This window comes from Felis catus, chromosome B4, assembly GCF_018350175.1.
Source record: "Felis catus isolate Fca126 chromosome B4, F.catus_Fca126_mat1.0, whole genome shotgun sequence".
NCBI lineage: Eukaryota > Metazoa > Chordata > Mammalia > Carnivora > Felidae > Felis > Felis catus.
In genome coordinates this window covers 12,875,259-12,896,673 of record NC_058374.1, presented here as the reverse complement: position 1 = coordinate 12,896,673, position 21,415 = coordinate 12,875,259, and the positions used below count along the sequence as shown (strand labels likewise).

Below are 21,415 nucleotides of genomic sequence, written 5' to 3'. Positions count from 1 at the left end.
GAGCACAGAGTCTGCTTCACATTCCTTCACTCTGAGCCCCGTTCGTCGAGAGCTGTAACGCTGGTGGAAAGGACCCTGTCCGCCCTTCCTGCTCTTCCTGTCACCGCTGTCATCTTGCCGGCGGTGGGCGCGTCTTTTCTACGACATGGCTGCATGCTGCTTCTACTAGGATTTGAGAGATGTTTAGACTGTCTGGTACAAAGCCTGAGCCCCTTAGTATTTCTCAACCGATGCCCTCAACTTTTTCCTACTTTAACATGTCGTTACCTGAAAAACGCAAAGCATTGCTTGAAAGCATTCTTCTTTGTAAGTATATTCAATGCCGTGCAACCACCACCACTGTTTCCAGAACTTTTTCGTCATCCCAGAGAGGAAAGTATTCTTGTCACTGCCGGGGCACGTGTTCTCGGATGCTGCTCTGCTGTGTTGTTGGTGTTTACAGACTGACTGCGGGGGTCCTTTAAGACCATGTGTTGCCCAGTCTCCTGGGATGAAGAACTGTGTCCCTCCCCCACACCAACCCATAGTAAAGGTGAAGACCAGTCACCCCGTAACCATAAACTTATTTCTCAGTGAAACACCCAACTTGTGTAGCCTGTCCTCGTCCCTTGAATCTTTCCTGTTGACTTTTCACAATCTCCTAAAGATCCTCGACGGCCTCTTTAAAACAGTACAGAACTGGACACGATACTGTAATGAAAGTCGACCGGTACTGAATACGGTGGGAAAAGTGCCCCTCGGTTCGGTTCGTGAAGATTCTGCCCTGTTGCGGCACGTGACCGGGTGTGGCACCTTGGCGGTGGACTGGATGTTGGGGGGGGGTGGCGGGGTGGGTTGGAGGTGACTCAGTTCTGACCAAGGCGACTGCCGCTTGCCCCGTGGTAGGGAGCCCAGGAGGGATGGGGTGACCCACTTTGCTGGCTCAGAAACAAATGAGCTCAGGGTTCTTTTAATGTTGAAAGGGGGCAGGGGGGGTTGCACCCTTTGCACGCTAGGTTGATAGGAAATCTGACATCTCTGTATAGGGTGTCCTTCTAGCCCCTGACTTGTTAGTGATCCCCAGGGGCTTACCCAGTCCAGAGGGCCAACTACTGCCGGTAGTAGAACAGTTCTGGGGTCAGCTTCATGTACCACGGGGCTGCAGCCCCGCTTGCCTGCTTATTATCTGGATCTTCTTTGTCAGAACTAGGCTCATTATAACCTGACTCCGCAGCAACCTTTTTCTGTAACTCTGCCCGGTGTTAGTATCCATCAGTCACCCAAGCCAGAAACCGTGGCTTTATCTTTCACGCACCCTTCTTGTTCACCACCCTCGCCCCTGGCCCCACATCCAGTCCCTCACCAGGTCCGTCTGGTGAAGTTCGTTAAGTGTCCCTCTCCAGCCGCACCCCCTCAGTCCTTCCCCCAGCCTTTAGCAACGACACCGTAACTGGTTTTCTCTCCCCACACCACAGCTCACCACAGTTTTGCCAGAATTGTTTTTCTAATAGATAGCTCTGTGTTGAAAGAGATAATGAATCTAAAATTGCCCAGAGTAATAGCCTAGTACTCCAGTGTAAAATTAGTCTTCCTTCGCCTGGCATGTGTGGCCCATAATGGGATGACCTCAGTGTCCATTTCAGCTCCATCACCTGTCCTTCCCCACAGAGAGCTTGAACTCCTGGCACACAGAACTGCTGTTCAGGAAGAAGGGGGAAGATGCCAGAGCTCTGTGACATCAACTCAAACAACAGTGAGCTTTCTCCTGGGGCCGGAAGCGTGACATTTTGGGGAGCCACCATCCCCAGCCCCAAGGGAATGGGGAATGACCAGCTTTCACCCGGGGGCTACAGGGAAAGCAGGACCCTCAGGGAAGGTCTTCAGCTATAGGAGGAAGCAGGGTCATCGAATAGTAGGGCACTTTGCGCCCTGGCATCCCGGGGTGCACAGTTAACAGTTTGGAGTCAGCCAACAGTCCAAGAAAAATCAGGATCATTTTTCAGTACAGCCAATCGATCTAAAGGGATTTGGGTAAAAAACGTTGACACATTTGGACAGGGGCTACCTTTGGATTTGTACCGGATGATCTTTATACCTCTTGAGCCCATAAGGTGTTTGCTAAATGCTTGTTGAGCAATTTTATTTTACTTTGTCACTCCGCTCTATTAACACGCTGTTTGCTTATAACCTTAATATTACATTTAATTCTACCGGATTCATTCTGGTTTGGATAAGCCATTTCTTGCATTCACTTAAGAAAGTTTTATGGAGGGGCGCCGGCCGGAGTGGCTCAGTCAGTTGAGTGTCCTACTCTTGATCTTGGCTCAGGCCATGATCTCATGGTTTGTGAGATCAAGCCCCACACCAGGTTCTGCACTGACAGCATGGAGCTTGCTTGGGATTCTCTCTCTCCTGCTCTCTCTCTCCCTCTCTGCCCCTCTGCAGTGCACTTACTCTTTCAAAATAAATAAACTTAAAAAAAAAAGTTTTATGGAATACCTACTCTACATCAACACCAGTACATTTGTAGGGCAAAGATATGATTGTTTCATGAATCTTCGTAGTAAGACGTTTCTAGATAGACCTGACATGTTCACATACAGTCTCTTGCTATATGTTTATATATCACCATCTTTTTCTTTTATCATCCCAGACCGTGATGGTCTGTGTTGTATATCCTTAGTTAAGAGGATATACAAGTTAAGAGAGTTCTGGCCAAGTTAAGAGAGCTCATGTATGAGGACTTATTCTGTATGTATTATTGTGTATATTGTGCATGTATCTGTATGTGTTATGTAAAGACACATGATCTGGTAGAGTCTTGAAATTTAGCCAAAGATAGAATTCAGCCTGCAGTTGTAGACCTGTCCAGACTCTCAAAAGGATTTCAGTTAAGGTTGTTTTACCTTTTAGTAAGATTTCTTTTTGTCTGTCTTTCCTAAAAACGTTCAGCCTCTTGGAGTTGAGTATAAGTAAAGACATAGATTTGGAAAGAAATCAGGAAATGGCACACGTTTCCTTATAGAATCATGCTCTGGAACTAGCCTGTGGCTCCTGGGAGCTTCCTTTTCCCGGCCTTATACATGGAAAAGATGCTGACCGATTCCAACTGGAAGGACAAGTAGACGTCAACGAACACTTCCAATCTCAATCTTATACACTTCCCACCATTTCAAGTCAAAGAACTGCATGCACCCCCTCAATTAAAAAAAAAAGAACAAAAAACAGTGGGCCCCATGTGAGGACAGAAGAAGCCCGCCGGTTCTGAGAAGGGTACTTGTGACCTTAGAGGCATCAGGTACTCTGTGAACATCCCACATCGCCCCCCGGCGCCGCTGTGCGTCCCCCTTCAGACCTTCCTTTTGTGATTCAGGAGGCCAAAGTCGGGGGGCCCGTGGGTGACTTGTCTCCTGTTAAGCAGCAGGTCAGTCCAGCTGAGGGGAGTCCAGCCCGGGCCTGTCCGCTGGACCACACCAGCATCCGCTGCTCGAGCCTCCGCCGGCTCGTCCCGCTTGCCTGTGTTGGGCACCCGCTCCATCCCAGTGTATGCGCGCTCACCCAGCTTCTTATGCCGTCCCTGCGTGTGGCCTTCAGGTCTCATTTCTGACCCTCTGCTCCATCCGCCCCCAACGTGTAAGGCAGCATTTCCCCTCTCTCTGCCGAAGCCCATCGTCTCCTGCAGGTGCAATGAGGCTTCAGGACTCTTCCCCAGGGGGGATGGTCAGGGCTGCTCCCTGCTTCATTGGCCAAAGGAGGGACAGTTCCCAGTGGTTCCCCTGAGACCATTTGTACACGTCAGGTTGTCCTCTAGGGATGCCCAGCCCGTCTCCTCTGAAAGCCTCTTAGGTCACCCCTTCCTCCACCTTCCCCAATCTCTCCACTGTCCTCTCGTTGACTTTTACAGCTCTGACTTCTGCACCTGACTGTCTTCTGTGCTTTAGAAGGACACCGTGCACCGTGTCCTGAGTGAGGTCAGTCGGGTCTGCCTTGGCCTCCTTCGCAGCACCGTGATTTCCCCCTTGGGCCCTGCCAGCTCCTGATTTGTCATTTGGTCGGGTTTTGTTTTGACTTTGGAAGACATGTTTCTAAACGTTTGCTGGGACAGCCCACACCCAGAGGCACCCTTTAAAGCCTCACCTCTTCCCCTGGACTCACCCTGCGGCATAAGCTTCTGGTCCTCCACACAAGCATAGAACGTATGTGAAACTCAAAATCGTATGTTCATCCTGGTAATTTTCAGAACCGAGAAACTAAGGTTGCAACAAAGCAGATTTGCTTTTAGAAACTTCCAGAATCCTGTGACTTTCTTTCTCCCCCTAAAGACAGCACTTGATCGTCATAGAGCTCCGTCTCCAGAGCAGAGGTGGAAGCTTTGGAAAGACAGCATCCCTTTTGCTTCAAGTGTCAGGGTCTGTGTGGAGAAGTAAGCTGGCACCGACTCAAGACCCAGGCAGAACGCGGCCGAGTCGGCGCGGCTCTTGCCCGGGCGCCAGGAGGGAGGGGAGTGGCAGCCACCAGCATTGCCAGCTACGATCAGTGTGCTGCAGCCTGTGATGCGTGCACGACTTCCCTGCTCTAGAAAATGGAGGATAAAAACCCCACAGGAAAGAAGCTTCTTGCCCAGATGGTGCTGTTCACTAGCCAGGAAAGTTACGTGTTTGGGTGCTGAAACTGACACCAGTTTGCCTGTGCGTTTCCTTCCGAATTCCTCCGGGAGCCCTTCAGACACACCCTGCTCCCTGCACATCCTGAGGAGGTCACAAGTTTTGCTGGCTCTGCATTATTTAAATTGTGCTTAGTCATCCATTCCCATAAAATCTGGAGTATCACTTAGTGTTTCTGTATTGTGATTTTCACAGGTGTTTGATATGAAAAGAGTCTTATTACAAATGAAAATATTTCTCCTCTCCTCTCCTCAAGAATATACCAACACATAACAATACTGTAAATTTGGAAATCTGTGTCATTTCTGTGTTCACCCATGTTGGATATCAAAGGCAGAATTAATATTTTTATTACCTTTTTGAAAATTGGGGATGCTTATTTCAAAACAGTATATAAAAGTTTCTTTATAGTCAGTAATGTATCCATATATTAATTAGCTAAATACCTAACCAGGCAACACAAAAATACCTAGATTCATTGTGTAGTTACTAATTCTACAGAGAAACCTGGCTTATACGATGCTAAGTGCATTAAAACATCATTTATATTAAATGTGCTGTATTTATTTGCAGGAGCTATGTAGAAAAAGCCTTTTCTTTTTATCATAGTTTAAATTTCAAGCATTTAATAGAGTGACTGTGAGAGGCTTTTAACACCCAGATTAGAGGGGGGAAAAATCCTGGTATAAGACTTTTATTTTAACACCCAGATTAGAGGTAAAAAAAAATCCCCTTTTCTCGGTCTTTGTGAAGATACCAGCTGATGCACAGTTTAGTAAGATAAGATGTTCAAAAAAGCTCCTAATAACATCCTGTAATGTCATTATTTACAGAAAATATTTTATGTCTGTATAATTTAAGAGTTATCTTTAAATAATATTTATTAAGTACCCCTAGTGCAGTACACAGATACCTTAGTTCAAAAAAAAAAAAAATCCCCTTATGGAAAAGGAATGTTACTTAATGTAAAGGTTCTGGAGGTCTGTTGCACAACAGTGCAAATAGCATTAACTGAATGGTGCCCTTAAAAACAGTTAAGATGGTAAATTTTATGTTACGTGTTTTTTAACCACAGTGAAAAAAAAAACAACAAAGGTGAGGTGGGGTTCTCTTGTGCCTGTAGTTACAAAGTGGAGGTGGCAGTGGTCTGGCAGGTCCGTCCGGGGAGACGTAGTTCCAGGGGTGTCTCCCCACCATGAGTCGGGGCCAGAGAAAGACAAAGCCCTCCTCCCATGTCTTGGATGTGTCTGTGCTCCTACATTGTCATGTCTGAAGGTGATGCCCCCACTGACAGTGCCTTACTGGAGTGTGACCTCTGCCAATGGTGCTAGCCATTTTCTTGCCTTTAATTTTTATAGATTAAGTTTCTAGAAGCTTGCATCTGGACTCAGTAATCATTCCCATTTCCAAAGAAGGGGCGTGGTTTTTTTTAGTAGTGGATTATTTTTTCTGCTCATGCACAGTGATCTCTTTGGCCCTGTTTCCATTAGGAAACGAAAGCATGGAAATTAAAAAACAAATTACAGGAATGAGAAGATTACTGAATGACAGCACTGGGAGGATCTATCAGCGTGTCGGCAAGGAAGGAGAAAAATTAAAAGAAGAACCCCAGGATTTGGATTCAGTCTGGCCTCCGCGCTTGAACTCCACTGCTGAGGCCCCCCAGAGCCTCCACCCTTCTTCACGTGGTGCGTGGAATGAGTTACCACCCTCCAGCGGGCAGTTCTCAGGGCAGTATGGCACCCGCTCTAGAACCTTCCAGAGTCAGCCCCACACCACTGGGAGCTCCAACGGTATGGTTTATCAGACATTGAGAATGCTCGGGGCCGCGGGGGGAGAGGGCTGTCCAAATGTTTTATATTTCTAAATATTCATCGTGGGTTTTTTTTTTAATTTAAGTGTATTTATTTTGAGAGAGAGCACGCACGCATGCGTGCAGAAACAGAAGAGGAATAGAGAGAATCCCAAGCAGGCTCCATGTTGTCAGCACAGAGCTAGCTGGACACAGGGCTTGATCTCATGAACGATGGGATCTTGACCTGAGCCAAAATCAAGAGTAAGATGCTTAACCAACTGAGCCACCCAGGTGCCCCAAAATATTCAGCATGGTTTTTGAGTTCAGTACATTAAAGCCTCCCCTAGTCACCTGCCTTAGCTGAGTTACACTAAGAGAGTAAAAACTGGAATTGAGAAATAAGAGAGACTGAGGCTTTATATTAGAAGTGACGGTTTCTTCGTAGAGATTTTAGCTCCTCGAGAGGTGAAAGCTATCATTTGCCAACATACAGATATTATTGCCATGAAAGACAAACATTAGGGCAGAAGGAGCTCACTTTGTATCAAAAGAAGCTTCTGGTCGTACAGTATGTCATTAATACATCCTCTTGCTTTATTAGCTTTTCTGCATTGTCGGAAGAAGGGGGTGGGAGACACCTGTCCCAGCATCCTAGTGACTAGTGATACCTTTGCTTTAACCTCACATCCCAGTAACTGAACCGGATGATCCATGTCGTAAGACTTGCTTCAATTAGGGCTGAAAATTACCCTTTTAGAGTTACATTTCCTTAAGTTCCTAATTGTTCAGGGAAAAAAATGGCATTTTTTCCCTTAAGGGAAAAGAACTGATATTTTTCTGGACGTGTTAACTTACCATCCGGTTACTTGCTCCATAAATTAACATATGGATGTGCAGATCTGTAGTCTTCGCAAAGAGAACAAGGAAAAAGCAAGACCGCATTTTCAGTTTCCTTGAAAAGTTAAGGATTTTTCTCCCACGTTCGCTATTCCTTCAAGAAGAAGAGAATTGTTTTGATTTTTTTTTTAACACAATTTGCAGTAACCAGTTCAGGCATAAAAAGCCATCCCGAGACACTGCCGATGACGGACCCCAAGAGATGTATGGCGTCTTCTCTTTCTCTCAATATTGCATAAGCCAGGATCAGGTTCACCTGCTGGCACGCTTCCAGGTTAGGGGACATGGCTCTTGAAAGACTCCTCCATGAAAATGAAAAGTCAGTTCTCCTTAAAATTAGAAAATGATTTATAACAAGCTGGAAACGGTTGGTTTTGTCCTCTAAAAATGATAAAGACAGCACTGAGAATAGTGACTAGGAATGTTCTCTAAGGCCCTCCTAATTTGACTGCCGTGGAAGAAACAGTAAGAGAAACAGAACACCCCGAGGTGTGTATGAGGCTAAATAAACGCCACATCAGTAAGTTGTGGGTGAACAGCGTTCTGTTTTCCAGTCCACAGCAGGCATGGTGGCTTCACTCTGGAAAATGTTATTAACGTTAAAAGTTACAAACCTAAGTTCCCCCAGGTTGGTTTGAAAATAGGTTTTTGCGTTTGTCGTTGGCATTATTTCCAGTAGAAACCCATCACATAGAACTGTGACTACTTAGAATTCCATTGAAATTATTTGCAGTTTTAAAACTGTAACATCTCAGTTTGCTACAACTTTGGATGTAAATAATTGCATTCCTCCAGGCATTAAGTTATCCGTATGTATGCCGTGGTTTTGCCGTGAATTTTTTTTTTTACAGCGTCCACAAATAATGCATACAGTGGGATTAAAATTATCTGTAGTGTATGATAACAGGTATAATTGGATCAGTGCCTTAGAACTTTCCCCCTGCACCTCCGACAGCAGTCACAGTGGTCGGATTGGACACAGATGCTGGAGGGCACGCTGCGGAAAGAGCAACTTTCCAAATGTTCCATCGTGTTCCAAGGACAATGGGACAATCTGTGTTTACCTAAATAGGATCGTTTTATTAAGGAAAAGATAACTAAATTTAAACAGAGATAAAGAGAGTAAAGTGAGGGAAATGTAGGATAGGGGAATGGAAAAAAAGGTGCATGAAGATTGAGCTGGAGAACAGCCAGCAGCCCAACACCCTATAACCCACCAAGTTCAAATACGTCCTCCCATAGACACCCTGCTCCCCTGGCTTTTCCCCGCCCCACGCATACCACCCCCAGAGAGTACTCTCACAGTTTTAATGTGGTGACAGTTCCTAACTTGGGAAAACGTGCTTAATACTACAAAACTATTTTTAATAGTTTGACACATTTAATTTTTTTTTTAATGTTTATTCATTTTTGAGAGAGAGAGAGAGCACGAGCGGGGAGGGGCAGAGAGAGGGGGAGACACAGAATCAGAAGCAGGCTCCAGGCTCCCAGCTGTCAGCACAGAGCCCGACACGGGGCTCGAACCCATGAACCGTGAGATCATGAAATGAGCTAAAGTTGGCCGCTCAATCCCAGGCACCCCATAGACACATTTAATTTTTAAGGTGAATGTTTATAACATGCAGCGACCAGGTATTTTTTTGGAAGGCTTGTTCTCAGAGCTGGTGTTTCTGTGCAACATAGTGTGTGTTTCTAGTGAATTTTTATGGGGGTGTGACCTGAGATGCACTGGTTTGGCACTAGGGAGGCCTGCCCACAGCGCATTGTGGGCGCACGGTCAGGCAGACTCCACCTCCCGCCCCATGAGCCGCCAGGCACCTTACAGTGCAGAAGCCTGGATAATTTAGGTAAAGTCAGACCCCAGCATTTAGGTGGTAACAGTTATTGGATACGTTTTCCTTACATGCTTCAAAATGCTGTCAATATGCCTTCTTTTTTTTCTTTCTTTTTTTTTTTTAATAATTTATCTTCAAATTGGTTTCCATACAACACCCAGCGCTCATCCCAACAGGTGCCCTCCTCCGTGCCCATCACCCACTTTCCCCTCCCTCCCACCCCCCCCCCCACCATCAACCCTCAGTATGTTCTCAGTATTTTTTCCTCTTTATAATTTTGGTGTTGACATTCGGAGTATGCCCTTCTTTTCTTTGATGCTCAGGAGAACTTCCAGCAGTGAATTCGTCAGGTGGATCAAACTGCTGCACTTGTAACTGCCAGTCAACGTTGCAGGCCATCCTCCAAGAACTCAGGACCATGCGGAAATTAATGCAAATTCAAGCAGGTACGGAGACCGGGCCTCGGGTGGAACCCCCTGATTTGTCATGCGTATCTGACATCTTCCGTCAGGATGTTTGTTTTGTTTTTGGTGGTCAGCTCTTCCCGCCTCGCTGTCTCGCCATGCTCTTCCAAGTGTCCGTCTTCTCAGCTTTTTCTCCAACGCATTTTTCCTTTAGCAAATCTAGCAGATTTGTTACTGCTAACCGTGCTACTCACGTGCCGGTGTACGTGTGCTCCACATCGTTCACGCCCTCGTCTCCCAGGACTTCACAAGTGTCAGTTACTTGAATTTTCAAACAGTCGTACTTGAAGGTGGGCATCATTCTCCAGCTCCCTTCCCTACTGTGAGTCGACAAGGAAGTTCACATCAGGAAAGAAAGTGAGGCTGACTCACCTTCACCTCCCGAAGTGCTCTGTGTGGGGGGTGTGTGCTGGTCGGCAACCCCCACGCCCGTCCCGCCCCTTCTGGGGCCGCTGTGTGACAGTAGGGAAGCCACACACTGTTGTCTAAGGGCCGGGGCGGGGGGAGACGGGGCCCTCTCGGGAGCGTGGGCTCTCCTGGCGGAGACATTCAGGAGCATGAGCACTCCGAGCTCCCGCCTGTGGCTTGTCTCCTGGATAAATATTCAGGATGTGGAAGCTCAGGGACCCCTCACGTCTCGTCTTCTTTATTTACGTGACGCCTCTCTTGTTGTCACAGTGAGTCCGCAGGGTGGGGTCCGAGTCCCAGCTCTCCTCGGGAAGCTGTGTAACCTCTCTGCGCTCCGATTTCTCATGTGTAGCTGGAGCATTAATACCTAACTCGCAGGACTGTTTTCAAAATAGAAGGGGTTGGTAAATGCAATGAGCTCTGTACGGGACCATCCAGGCTCTGGTGGTGTTCTAGAGACCAGGAGCCGTTCATCTCGAAGGCTGGGGCATCATGACAGCGGCGGCCGTTTCTAATCTCCACACATGGGGGCGGGGGGCACGGAACTTTTTTGTCACAGGTACAGAAAATAATAAATCATTTCACGAAGGCCTCCTCTGGTGAGGGAAAACTCCTTGAGCAGGTAATAGCACAGTCGTACGTGACCAGCATCCCCACCCTTCCCCTGTAAAGAGATTCAGGAGGGTCATCGCTCAGAAATCGTACCTGGTGCCATTTAGTGAATTCTAGTAAAATTTGAATATTCAGTGATGTGGTTTTGATATAAAAAGCTTAATACTTAAGCACACCCATCACCCAAGAAGAGCACATGAAAGTAAGGTTTGCAAAAGGCCATCTGAAAAGCAACATCTAATTTCATGTGCTGAATTTGGTTTTAGCCCAAGGAAAGAATAAGCATTTTGGTCAGGCCAGTGAGCATGCAACTCCCCCTGTTCTTCCGCGGTAACCCGTCTTCTCCTTGACCCGGCAGAAGGTACCATCTCCCAAGTAAGGAGCTCAGAAAGAAAGGTTCCTTCATGATGGACGGGTTCTTTTCTCAGAGGAAGAGTGTGTTAGCACTTACGAAAATATGCATATGAAACCGTAATGATTTATTTTGTTACTTAAGCTCCTTACTACTGAGATGGCAGACTGCAAATTGCAACCATCTAAATCCTCGACGGAAGCCCTTTTGGAATCTATTAGGTAAATGCCACTTTGTCACTGTGTTTCCCTTTCTGAACGTCTGTAGGTGAGGGCGGTAAGCAATGCCAGAGCTGTAGGATAGCAGAAAGGATAAACTATTACTCTTTAATTTCCGTAAACTTAAGAATTTGTGTAGTGTGGGTAGATTTACTTAAGATTTATTGCCTATAAAACTTAGACTTAAATTATATTTAGAAAGTTTTGCCTTTACTTTAGGGAGAAAGGGCAAGGAATAAGATGAAGCGATACGATCTGGATACAAGAGACTGTGTCTAGACTTGCAAACGGAGAAGAAAAACTCAGATAGTGCCTGTGTTAAACCAAAAGCACTTTCACTTTTAATGTAGAATAATGAGTCTTCTTCTTACTATTATTATTATTTTGCTTCCATTGTCCATTTAACCTTGGGCATGGAGGCCTAGCCTTGGGTGAAAATCTGGAGAACAGGGAAAAGTTCTCTACTCAGGCTTGCACAGTGGATCACTTGAGAAGCTCAAAAAAAAAAAAAAAAAAACAACTCAGTGCTGGGGAACCACCCCTGCAAATTCCAATTCACTTAGTCTGGGGTGAGGCTGCGAGGCACTGACTTTTTTTAAAAGCTCCCGGCTGACTCTAACATGCAGCCAAGGTCAAGCGCCAATGAATTAGACTAATTACTGTACAGGTGGTTAAAAGCCTTTTCAGTGCTCCTATGCAAGGCAAGTATTTTGTTTCTTGTTATTTTATTTTTTTAAGTAATCTCTACACCCAACGTGGGGCTTGAATTTACAACCCCGGGTTTAGAAGTGGCACCCTCCACCGACTCAGCCAGCCAGGCACCCCAAGTAGTTAGTTTCTGATGCTAATAAATTTCTTGCCAGTCTGGGAAATGCAAATACCAAGTTCAAAGTATAAATATCCTTTATTTGCAAACTGATAGGAGATGATCCATATTTATGCGCATTTAAAGATCTTTAGTTTTCATTCAGCTTATTTCTGTAAAAAGGCAGGCGTATCCTATGATCATATTTAGTAAGCCATATTGATACATGAAGATTTAAATAATGATGCCGTATTTTTCTATTACACTTCCCATCAGAATATTCTTAAGTGGTTCACGAACGCTACTTGCCAAAGTACGTCTGTGAAAACTGGAATTATCATCCTTGGTTTCCTTACGTGTATGTTCAGTACTAGTACTTGGTCCTTGCTCAGTGCTCTTCATCTCCAGAACTCCACCTGGATTTTCTGGATCTTACTAGTCTTCTTGACTTGCGCAGAATTGTATCATTCCTATTTTGTAGCTACCTGAAACCCAGGTATGGCGTGGAGCCCGGTCAGAAGCCAGTAGTGTGGGGCCGTGGAGGTAGCTGCGTGCGGGCGGCACTGGTTCGTGAGGAAGGGGCAACTGGCCCCGATAAATGACCAGCGGGCTTTTGCCCACGTGCTTCCTGGTCATCCCAGACTGATTCTTTGATAAATGATCATCATCGCTCAGCCCTGGTCAGTTGCGATGCCGGTAGACTGCTCACAGCTGAGGAGCTTTCCCTCGGAGGACGATCGGAATATTCCTGAGTTGGGCTTACCTCGAGTTCTGAATTCCCGCTTATATAAAAATGTCCTGCGACCGGTCAGATCACGCTCAGGTGTTTTGCTACAGCTCAGAATGCCCTTTCTTCCACGGCAACAGCGGCAGCAGTCAGTGTGGCCCACCAGCGGCAGGGACACAGTTTTATCTGAGCTGCTTTTCCGCGTGTCGAACTTCAAAGTGCTCCAGAGACATCATTTGGTGACCTACAGGCCCCACGGGGGATGGACTTTGGTCTGCCTTCTGGACTGAACTCCATTTCGGTCGCAGTGTTCTGGGCCGTGTAGACAGAGGGGTGATCACTTTTCCTCAGTGAGACTCAGGTGTCTGAAGCCCATTTCTTGTTTGTTCTTCACAGCTGGAGCCCAAAACAGACAACAACCCCCCATTTCCCTCATGTGCTCCCAGCGAACCGCTGCCTCGCGCAAGAGAAATAAAAAGAAAAAAGTGCCCCCGAAGACTGTCGAGCCTCTGCCCGTGAAACAGAAGGCCGGCGTGTTGGGAACCGAGAAGCCAGCCGTGGCCTCTGAGCAGTCTGGTCCCCCGGCGGCCGAGCACCCGTCCCCCGGGGACAGCCGCGTCCTCGGATTCGGCATTGTCCTGGAATCGCCGGCCTCAGATGTAAGTCGATGTTTTCTGGCTGCTGACACGAATGTGACATAACTTTCAGGATTTTGCCGTATGAATACACTTTCCCCTGAACTCATCCGGGCCCAGAAAACTAGAGAAACTTGCAAAAAGACGCGTGGGAAAGAGGAAAGGACGACTGTTAATCATTTCCTCGCCTAGAATTTCCTCTCCCGAAAATCTTCTACCTTATTTATTTGAACGGGTTTCCGTTCTTTGTCGCTGAGAGAAGGAGGGTGATGGAGTAAATAACCTGCTCACTAATTTCTTTACCATTTTAATTCTGAAGTGGCCGTTTTCAATTTCCTCAGTGCAGAGAGCTACAAGAACATAATTAAATCCTTTGTAAATGGGCATACATGAACAGAACCTTACAGATAAGGTCACACCTTTCTAGAAACACAAACTAATAATAAAAAAAAGAGCAGGAGTGCTAATTCTATTTTATAGAGGCAAACCACACTGCTAATTAGGTGGTAACCGCCATGCCATTTACTCCGTGTAATGATAGGTTAACGCTCTGCAAAGGTTTTTCTATTTTAATATCCTAGCCAGAAAGTTGTTGCGGTCCCAGATGTTGGATGACATCTAAGATACCCATCTTGCTGTGGCTTGCCATTTCGTATCCACGTGACCATAAACGAATTTCTTTAAGAACGTGCCGTCTTTGCAACCGCAAACTCTCCTCACGGTATCTTTATCTACGTACGTTGATGCGAACCCCATCTTGTTGGGGGAGTTCTTAAAATAAACGAGAGGGAGTGATCTATTATTATCAGATTGCATAGGATGAGAATCCTGCCGAGAACACCCACAGGCCTATATGGGATTGGAGTTTGGCCCTACCTTTTAAACTTTAAATAAAAAATAACTGCTATTTTCTTTTTTAAAAAGCCCTCCCTTTCAAATCGCAGAAAGACAGTTTGGTAGCACGTTTCCACACTGGGTCTTTAATAAATGGAGGAGACTTTTTTAGACTAGAAAACCATTTGAACTTATCCAATCCTTGGTGTTAAAGGGGTTTTAACTTTTTATCTTTGAACACATGTTAAAATGTTCTTCTAGGCTCGAAACTTAGCTTTAAAAAAGTCATTAATGATGATAATGTTCTACCCCAGGCCAGTCAGCTGATTTGTTTATATCAAATGATTATTGCCGCGAAGGCCCTGGTGTCAGAACCCAGGTAAATCATATATTCGGAAACAGGTAAATTATTCTAAAACACAAAGTACATTGAACCTTAAGCAGTGTTCATAATACTTATATATATATTTTTTTGTATTTTGTAAGCATTCTTTTCAGATAGACATTAATATATCAGGAGCAATCATTTGGGTTGTATAAATCATCTCCTAAATGGGTCAATTTAATGCTAATAACTAAACTTTCTCCTTTATTTTTAAGCTCCAAATACACTTCAGAGATAAGTTTAAGAAGATCTGATTAAGGCCTTATGTACATTAATGAAGTAGAATAGAATTGTTCTTATCTTTACCAATATCAGCATAATTTTGTTTTCATGCCCAATAAAAATTATTCGCTTTTCATTCATGATTATTTTTGCTAACAAGAGCTGTTCAGTTTAACAAAGCACATTTGGAATTGTCCCTGAAAACTCAGTTAGGTGCTGATTATCTTTGATTGAAGAATAACGTGCTTCTAAAAGCAAAAAATACAGAGAGATAATTATCTTTGCATTATCCAACTGATAGGCCATTTGATTCATCTGTTCAACGGAAAGTGTAACCACACCTAGAGGACCGTGCAGTGAATCCCATCATTGGATAAGGAAGTTTTGTCCACAGATTGCGTTCACCAGCATTAGTGAGTCTAGCTTCTGAAGACCCTGGGCAGGCCAGGGCAGGCCAGGGGGGTTGTGGGGGTAAGGGTGTGTGGATCGACTCCCTCAGGTGATGGAACCATCGATTTAAAGGCCTCCAAATTTAGGTGCCCTTCTAGTGTTTTATTATTTCTTAGCCATGGTCCTTTTAAATTTTGGCAGAAGTCCAGAGGAGAAAACAGAAAATATATAATAATCTTGTAGGAATTACTGTCTAAAATGGACTTAAGAAAATGTAATACCACAGGATATATATGAGCAGATGGAAACTCTGTATTTGTGTATTTGAAGATGGGCCCCGGGAAATACCCAGCATTGGGAGTGGGAAGATTAGGTCCAAAACTGTAGGACTGGGCAAGTGGTCCAGTGCTGCTAGAACAGCTGTCTGGCCAGCATCGGTTGCCAACGATGATGATAAAAAGGTAGGATGGGGCCAGGTAGTGAAAGCCCTAAATATGCCATGCCAGTGCCCTTGACCTACCTTCATCTTGTGGGTGCTAGGGAGCCACGGCAAGTTTCAGGTAGAGGACTAATCACACTTGTGTCTTTAAAGAGTGGAAAGGGGAACTGCCTTGTGGGTGATAGATAGATGGAGAGAAGGTAGTAGAGACAGAGAGACCAGAAGGAAGACAAGTACCGTCAGTCAGGCATGGGAGGGTCTACATGAGCCGTGAGCCTGAAGAAAGAGAAATGGGGCATTGAGGAAGTCCCCACACAGAGGACGTGGTGGCTCAGAAAACACCCCCCACATTTCTCTCTTGGAAAACCAGGTGCGTTGCTGGGTGGCGGCAGGGAGAGCAAGGGCGGAAGCAGCCTTCAGTTCTGGATGGGAAGTACAAGTTTGCTACCGCAAAGCGGTCACTGGATGTTTGGAGCACAGGAGGAAGATGAGAGCTAGAAGCACCGAGAAAAGGACACGTAAAACCTAGGCTCCCGTTGCTTTGTAATGGGTAAACATTCACATTAATTCTAATTCACGCCTTGCACTGTGACTTTTAGCGTCACTGCCACACAAATTCACGTAGGGCCCGTGCAGGGCCTTGCGGGCAGACCACCCGCCACCCGAGCCATCATGGCCGCCCCTACTCAGATGTGGAAAAACACTGAGCTCCCATCACAACCAGCTGCACCATGGCCTGCGAAGCGTTCACACTAGACAATGGAGGGCACGCGAGAAACCCCTCCCGCAGAGCCTGGCACGTAGCGGGGACTCAATACACGAGAGCTAGTCTGCCACTAACAAACCGTCTTCATTTGCACTGAGCGCAATATTCACAATAAACTTTCAGAACTTTAGGCCTAGGACTCCGCTTTCGTCAGAAGCCTCCCTTCAGTTTAACCCCCGTTTCCTCTCCCACAGCCCCCAGGCCCCAACATAATTTGGGCAGTTCTCTTTCATAGAACCTTCTAAACTAGTTTGTAACTATTCATGTGACTCCCCCTCCATCTACCCCGGTCTCTCCAGGGCAGGGACCATATGATAATAGTATTTCTGTGCCACCCTGTGCTAAATAATGTGCCTCTGAGGCAGCGTTACTGTCCTCGTGCTGTCGACGAGGACCCCGTGGCCTAAAGTGCTTGCGTAGCCTGCTCAGGGTCACAGCCAGAAACGTGAGCTGGTCCTCACACCCGCGCGTGTAGTTGCCCTTATCCACCGCGTGACAGACTCGGGCGCCCGGTCTAGCTCAGTTCCTGCACGTGACCAACGCTCAGGAACCAGTCACAGGATGATGGCCGTATGAGGAGAACTGAAAGGTTGGAGCATGGCAGTTTACTCTGTTTACTTGGAAGGTTCTGGAGGAGAAGTTAATGGTGAAGAATGCAAACTCTGACGTCAGGCTGCCTGAGCCAGAAACTTAGCCGTGTAACCTCTCACCTCAGTTTTTCTCTCCATAAAATGAGAATAATAATAAAGAAAGAAAGAACCTCCTAGAACTGGTCTGCTGGAGGAGTTAACTGAAGTAATCTGTGTGAAGCAGTTAGAATAGATCCTGGTCCACGTAAACCCTCAATAAATATTGGTTCTTTTTTTAAACTTCAGCAGTCCTAGCTAAGTACCTTATAGGGACAAACATAATGTTAAATAAAACTTAAGTGTACCTATGAATGAACAAATACCCATGGGTAACTAGTGAGTATAAAAAAGAGAGTGGCCAGAAATGTTTCCACTTTGGGCAGGATTGTTTGACCCATTTAAAACTAGCACATTAAATTAAATAAAACCCAGGCCTCAGTGACACGGAAGCAAAAGCGGGAACCCAAACCCAGAACCATATTTCACATTTAAATCCAGTATTCCCTTCTTTCTCCATATGCTCACAACCCGAGTAGTCTACCGGCACTCGGACGAGGCGGCCGGGGAGTTTTTGCCATCACTGTTCTTTCCGACTTGGTTGGAAATAGTGATTTGGTTTTTTCTGGGTAGATACACCCAGCCCACGCTTGTTTCATTGTCATTGCTTTTTTGTTTGGCTTGTTTCTTGGCTTTAGTGAAACACTCCGATCAGTTTTTAAAAACAGATTTATGACAATTTTTAAGAGTAGAAAACCTTTTTCTCTTTGTTAGGAGTACTGTGAATATTTCCCAGTAATCCTAGATGACACAAATTTAGAAGGTTTCAGAAGATAAATCTATGGTGACCCATCAACTGAAGATTAGTTCACTGATGTTTGTAGTATGTCATTTTTCTTCCTTTTTCTTTTTCAATGTTTATTTATTTTTGAGAGAGGACGAGCAGGGGCAGGGAAGGCAGAGAGAGAGGGGATAGAGGATCTGAAGCAGACGCTGTGCTGACAGCAGCCAGCCCAATGCGGGGCTCGAACTCACGAACTGGGAGATTATGACCTGAACTAAAGTTGGACGCTCAACCCACTGAGCCACCCAGGTTCCCGAGTATGTCATTCTTCTTAAAATAACTAATATTAAATGTACTGTTGCTTTCCACAGAAGTAGCTTCTGAAATCAGAACCTGTTCTCTTAACACCTTCTTAGCCCAATAAATACGTAATCCACTGGGAAACAGTAAAGCGGGCAATCAGTCGAGCAAGCACCTGTTTATTCCTTCATTGACTCATTGAACTTCAAGCAGCATATGCTTCAGAGTGTAGGTTCCGGTACAGACTGCTTGGGGTCAGATCCTTGCTTCATCACTAGTTGGCTGGATAACCTTCAACAAGTTACCTAACCTCTCCAAGCGTCGGTTTTTGCATCTGCAAATAATAATAATAGTCATAGGGGGACTCTCCTATCCCCTCCTCAATAGGGATAATAAAATAGTCACTCCATAGGGTGAGGACGAAATGAGAAAAGCCACTTCATGCATGTTAGCCCAGGGCCTGGCACATGGTAAGTAGCGAACAAATGTTCCTTGTTATCCCCGTTTTCCGGGGTGCACCGAGATGAATGCAGGAGTCATCGCCTTGCAAGGAGCTTAGGGAGAGAGACGTGTACGCAGTGAGGACACTGTACTGGGACACGGGCTCTAGGAGTGGCTGTCAGAAGACCACAGGGGAGCCGGGAACAGCGGGAGCTGCCCGCGGCCTGGAGGATCAAGGACAGGCTCTCAGAGGTGGACATCTTCTCGGAGCAGCAGTCTCACTGGAGTTGGGTGGAAGAATCCAGACAGTAGTGGCCGCGATCTTCCATCTTACGCATTTGGGCTCAAATATCTTGAGCATAAATCAGGCCGTAGTGCTCAGAGTCGTTAACTCACTGCCCGAGGAAGGAGAAGCTTAAAAACATCTCTGAAACACTTTGCACTATCTTATTACGCAAGAGCATGGAGAAATTTTGAGGGTCCAAATCGTGTTGTATTTTCTAAAATTAAACGCTTAGGGGTGCCTGAGTAGCTCGGTCAGTTAAGCATCTGACTTCGGCTCTGGTCATGATCTCGCGGTTCGTGAATTTGAGCCCCGCGTCGGGCTCTGTGCTGACAGCACAGAACCCACTTCAGATCCTCTGTCCCCCTCTCTCTCTGCCCCTCCCCTGCTCTCTCTTTCAGAAATAAACATTAAAAATAGAGAGAGAGAGGGGCGCCTGGGTGGCTCAGTTGGCTAAGCGTCCGACTCTGGCTCAGGTCGTGATCTCACGGTTCATGAGTTCGAACCCCACGTCGGGCTCTGTGCTGACAGTTCAGAGCCTGGAGCCTGCTTCCGATTCTGTGTCTGCCTCTCTCTCTGCCTCTCCCCTGCTACTGTTCTGTCTCTCTTTCTCGCAAAAATAAATAAACATGAGAAAAAAAGTCTTTTAAAATTAAACACTTAGTTCTATGAAAATTTTATCAAATAAAAAATCTACAAAGGATTGACCCTTTAATGACTTCCTATAATTTTTATCTGATTCACCCTTAAATATGTGCCAGTATGTAGCTTACACATACTTTGTGATAGAACTTCTGCCCGAGCATTTTTTACTTAATACAGAGCATCTACCTTTCAGTACAGTTCTGTTCATAGTACATCCAATGTAGAGCCTCATCAACACGGATTCTCAGCTCCAGGTAGACCAGCTAGACCAAGCCTGCCCTCCCATCCAGGGTATTCTCACGGGTTCCCAGCTCACTGGCCGTGCTCTGGGCATTGCATTTAATAAATAGTAACGGTGCTTCCTGCCAAATCTACCTGGAGCAGACCTGTGTTCTAGGAGATGATTTCAGTTTTTCTCAAATAGAAGCAGATTGTGTTTGTGAGCACAATAAAATCAGTTAGGAGGGGGTTTTGGTGGCTTTTTTAAATTTCGTCTCGTGAACTAAAGCTCATTTTCCTAGAAATACATCTGACGTGCTGCAAAGTAAATAGTAAACAATAATAAAGGATCATTGTACACGGAAGTATTACGAGCAGAAAGACTTAACCTCATGATCTTTCAGCCATCTTATAAATTCTGTTATGTGCATTGAGCCCCAAATCAGTTAGGATTCCACAGAATCCTGACTCTTCATCCACGTTTTTTTTTTTCCTTGAGCCAGTCTTAAACTTAACTAGTTAGCCAGTTGAGTATACAAACTACTGTATGTAATTTATTACTTTTCAGTTGAAAACCTGAGACTAATGTCCAATATGAATACTCATACAGTTCTTTTTACTTCTTTGGCCAATGACCACATGTAGCTATAAACATGTTTTACTGTCATTCGGCATTGTTAATACCTGATGTAAAATAGCCTGTATCAGAAATGTTGTCTCTGTGATTACTTGACATGATCTCTTTAAAATTGTTTTACATATTTTCCTTTAGATTATACAGGGGAATCACATGATATGCTCAGAGGGACTGAGGGGGAAATCTTTTGATTTACCTGGTTAGGGGATTCCCCCACTCAAACTAGAGCTTGACCCCAACTTCTACTAAGCAAAGGGAGGCCACAACTGAAGTGCAAAGAGAAACAAGAGAGTTAATGTCCACAGGCCCGGGTCCATGAACATTTTCGAGAGTCATTATGACTACATGTAGTTTTTGCCTTTAGAACTTAACCCAGTGCAAGATATGATGCCACTAGATAAGGAAAATGCAACGTTTGATAGGCTATTGTGCTAAGTAGCTGCGGTCCTGAAAATAAGCAAGACGTCCACGAAAATCCAAATTTACAGTGTGAATTCAGACTCCTAACTCTTAAAGTGATGCCTCCAAGTGTCATAAATTCTGCCCCATCCTTTGGATGTCATCATTTAAAGATCATATGACTTCAGGAATCAACAGAATGCGTAAATTAGCGTATTAGCCATCTGTCTTCGCTGGAGTCAGATAGCGATTCTGTCAGAGGATGCCTAGTTTGTAAAATGATAATTCATTTGGAAGAGTGTGGCTCCTAGCATAGCCATCATTAGTGAGCAGAGAGGTCTCGTTTAAAGTAGCACCAGTCAACAAAAAGAAGGGGTTCGATGATACAATGGAGTTTTAACCTGTTTTTCAAAATATATGCACAACATTGTCGATCGTTACGTGGTAGTAAGGCACTGTCACTGTCTTTATAAAATGGAGATCAAAAAATTTCATAGTGAAAGTTTGAGATTAGTTTTCTTCATGTCTCAGAAAATAAAGCTACCCTCTCTTTTTAAGCAATTAGTTTGCTGCTTTGCGGCACCTTGTAAGACACAGCATTAGCACCCGTTGCTACGAAATCTGCATATGAGAAAGGACAGAACAGGGGCACCT

The 21,415-nt window shown here is 45.3% G+C and overlaps 1 protein-coding gene across 19 annotated transcripts in view; it reads left to right on the top strand.

Annotated features, from left to right (window-relative positions):
• Positions 1-21,415, top strand: part of BEND7 (BEN domain containing 7) — an 81,952-nt gene that overhangs the window by 20,444 nt on the left and 40,093 nt on the right. For 7 of the 19 annotated variants that reach the window (XM_045060885.1, XM_045060884.1, XM_045060891.1 and 4 more), the window contains exons 3-6: positions 6,107-6,436; positions 9,494-9,616; positions 13,153-13,415; positions 13,973-14,126. In XM_045060885.1, coding sequence (XP_044916820.1) covers positions 6,107-6,436; positions 9,494-9,616; positions 13,153-13,415; positions 13,973-14,126 — 870 coding nt within the window. The remainder of the gene's footprint in view (positions 1-6,106; positions 6,437-9,493; positions 9,617-13,152; positions 13,416-13,972; positions 14,127-21,415) is intronic. The other 12 variants (XM_045060889.1, XM_045060886.1, XM_045060897.1 and 9 more) reach the window with 6 other exon arrangements.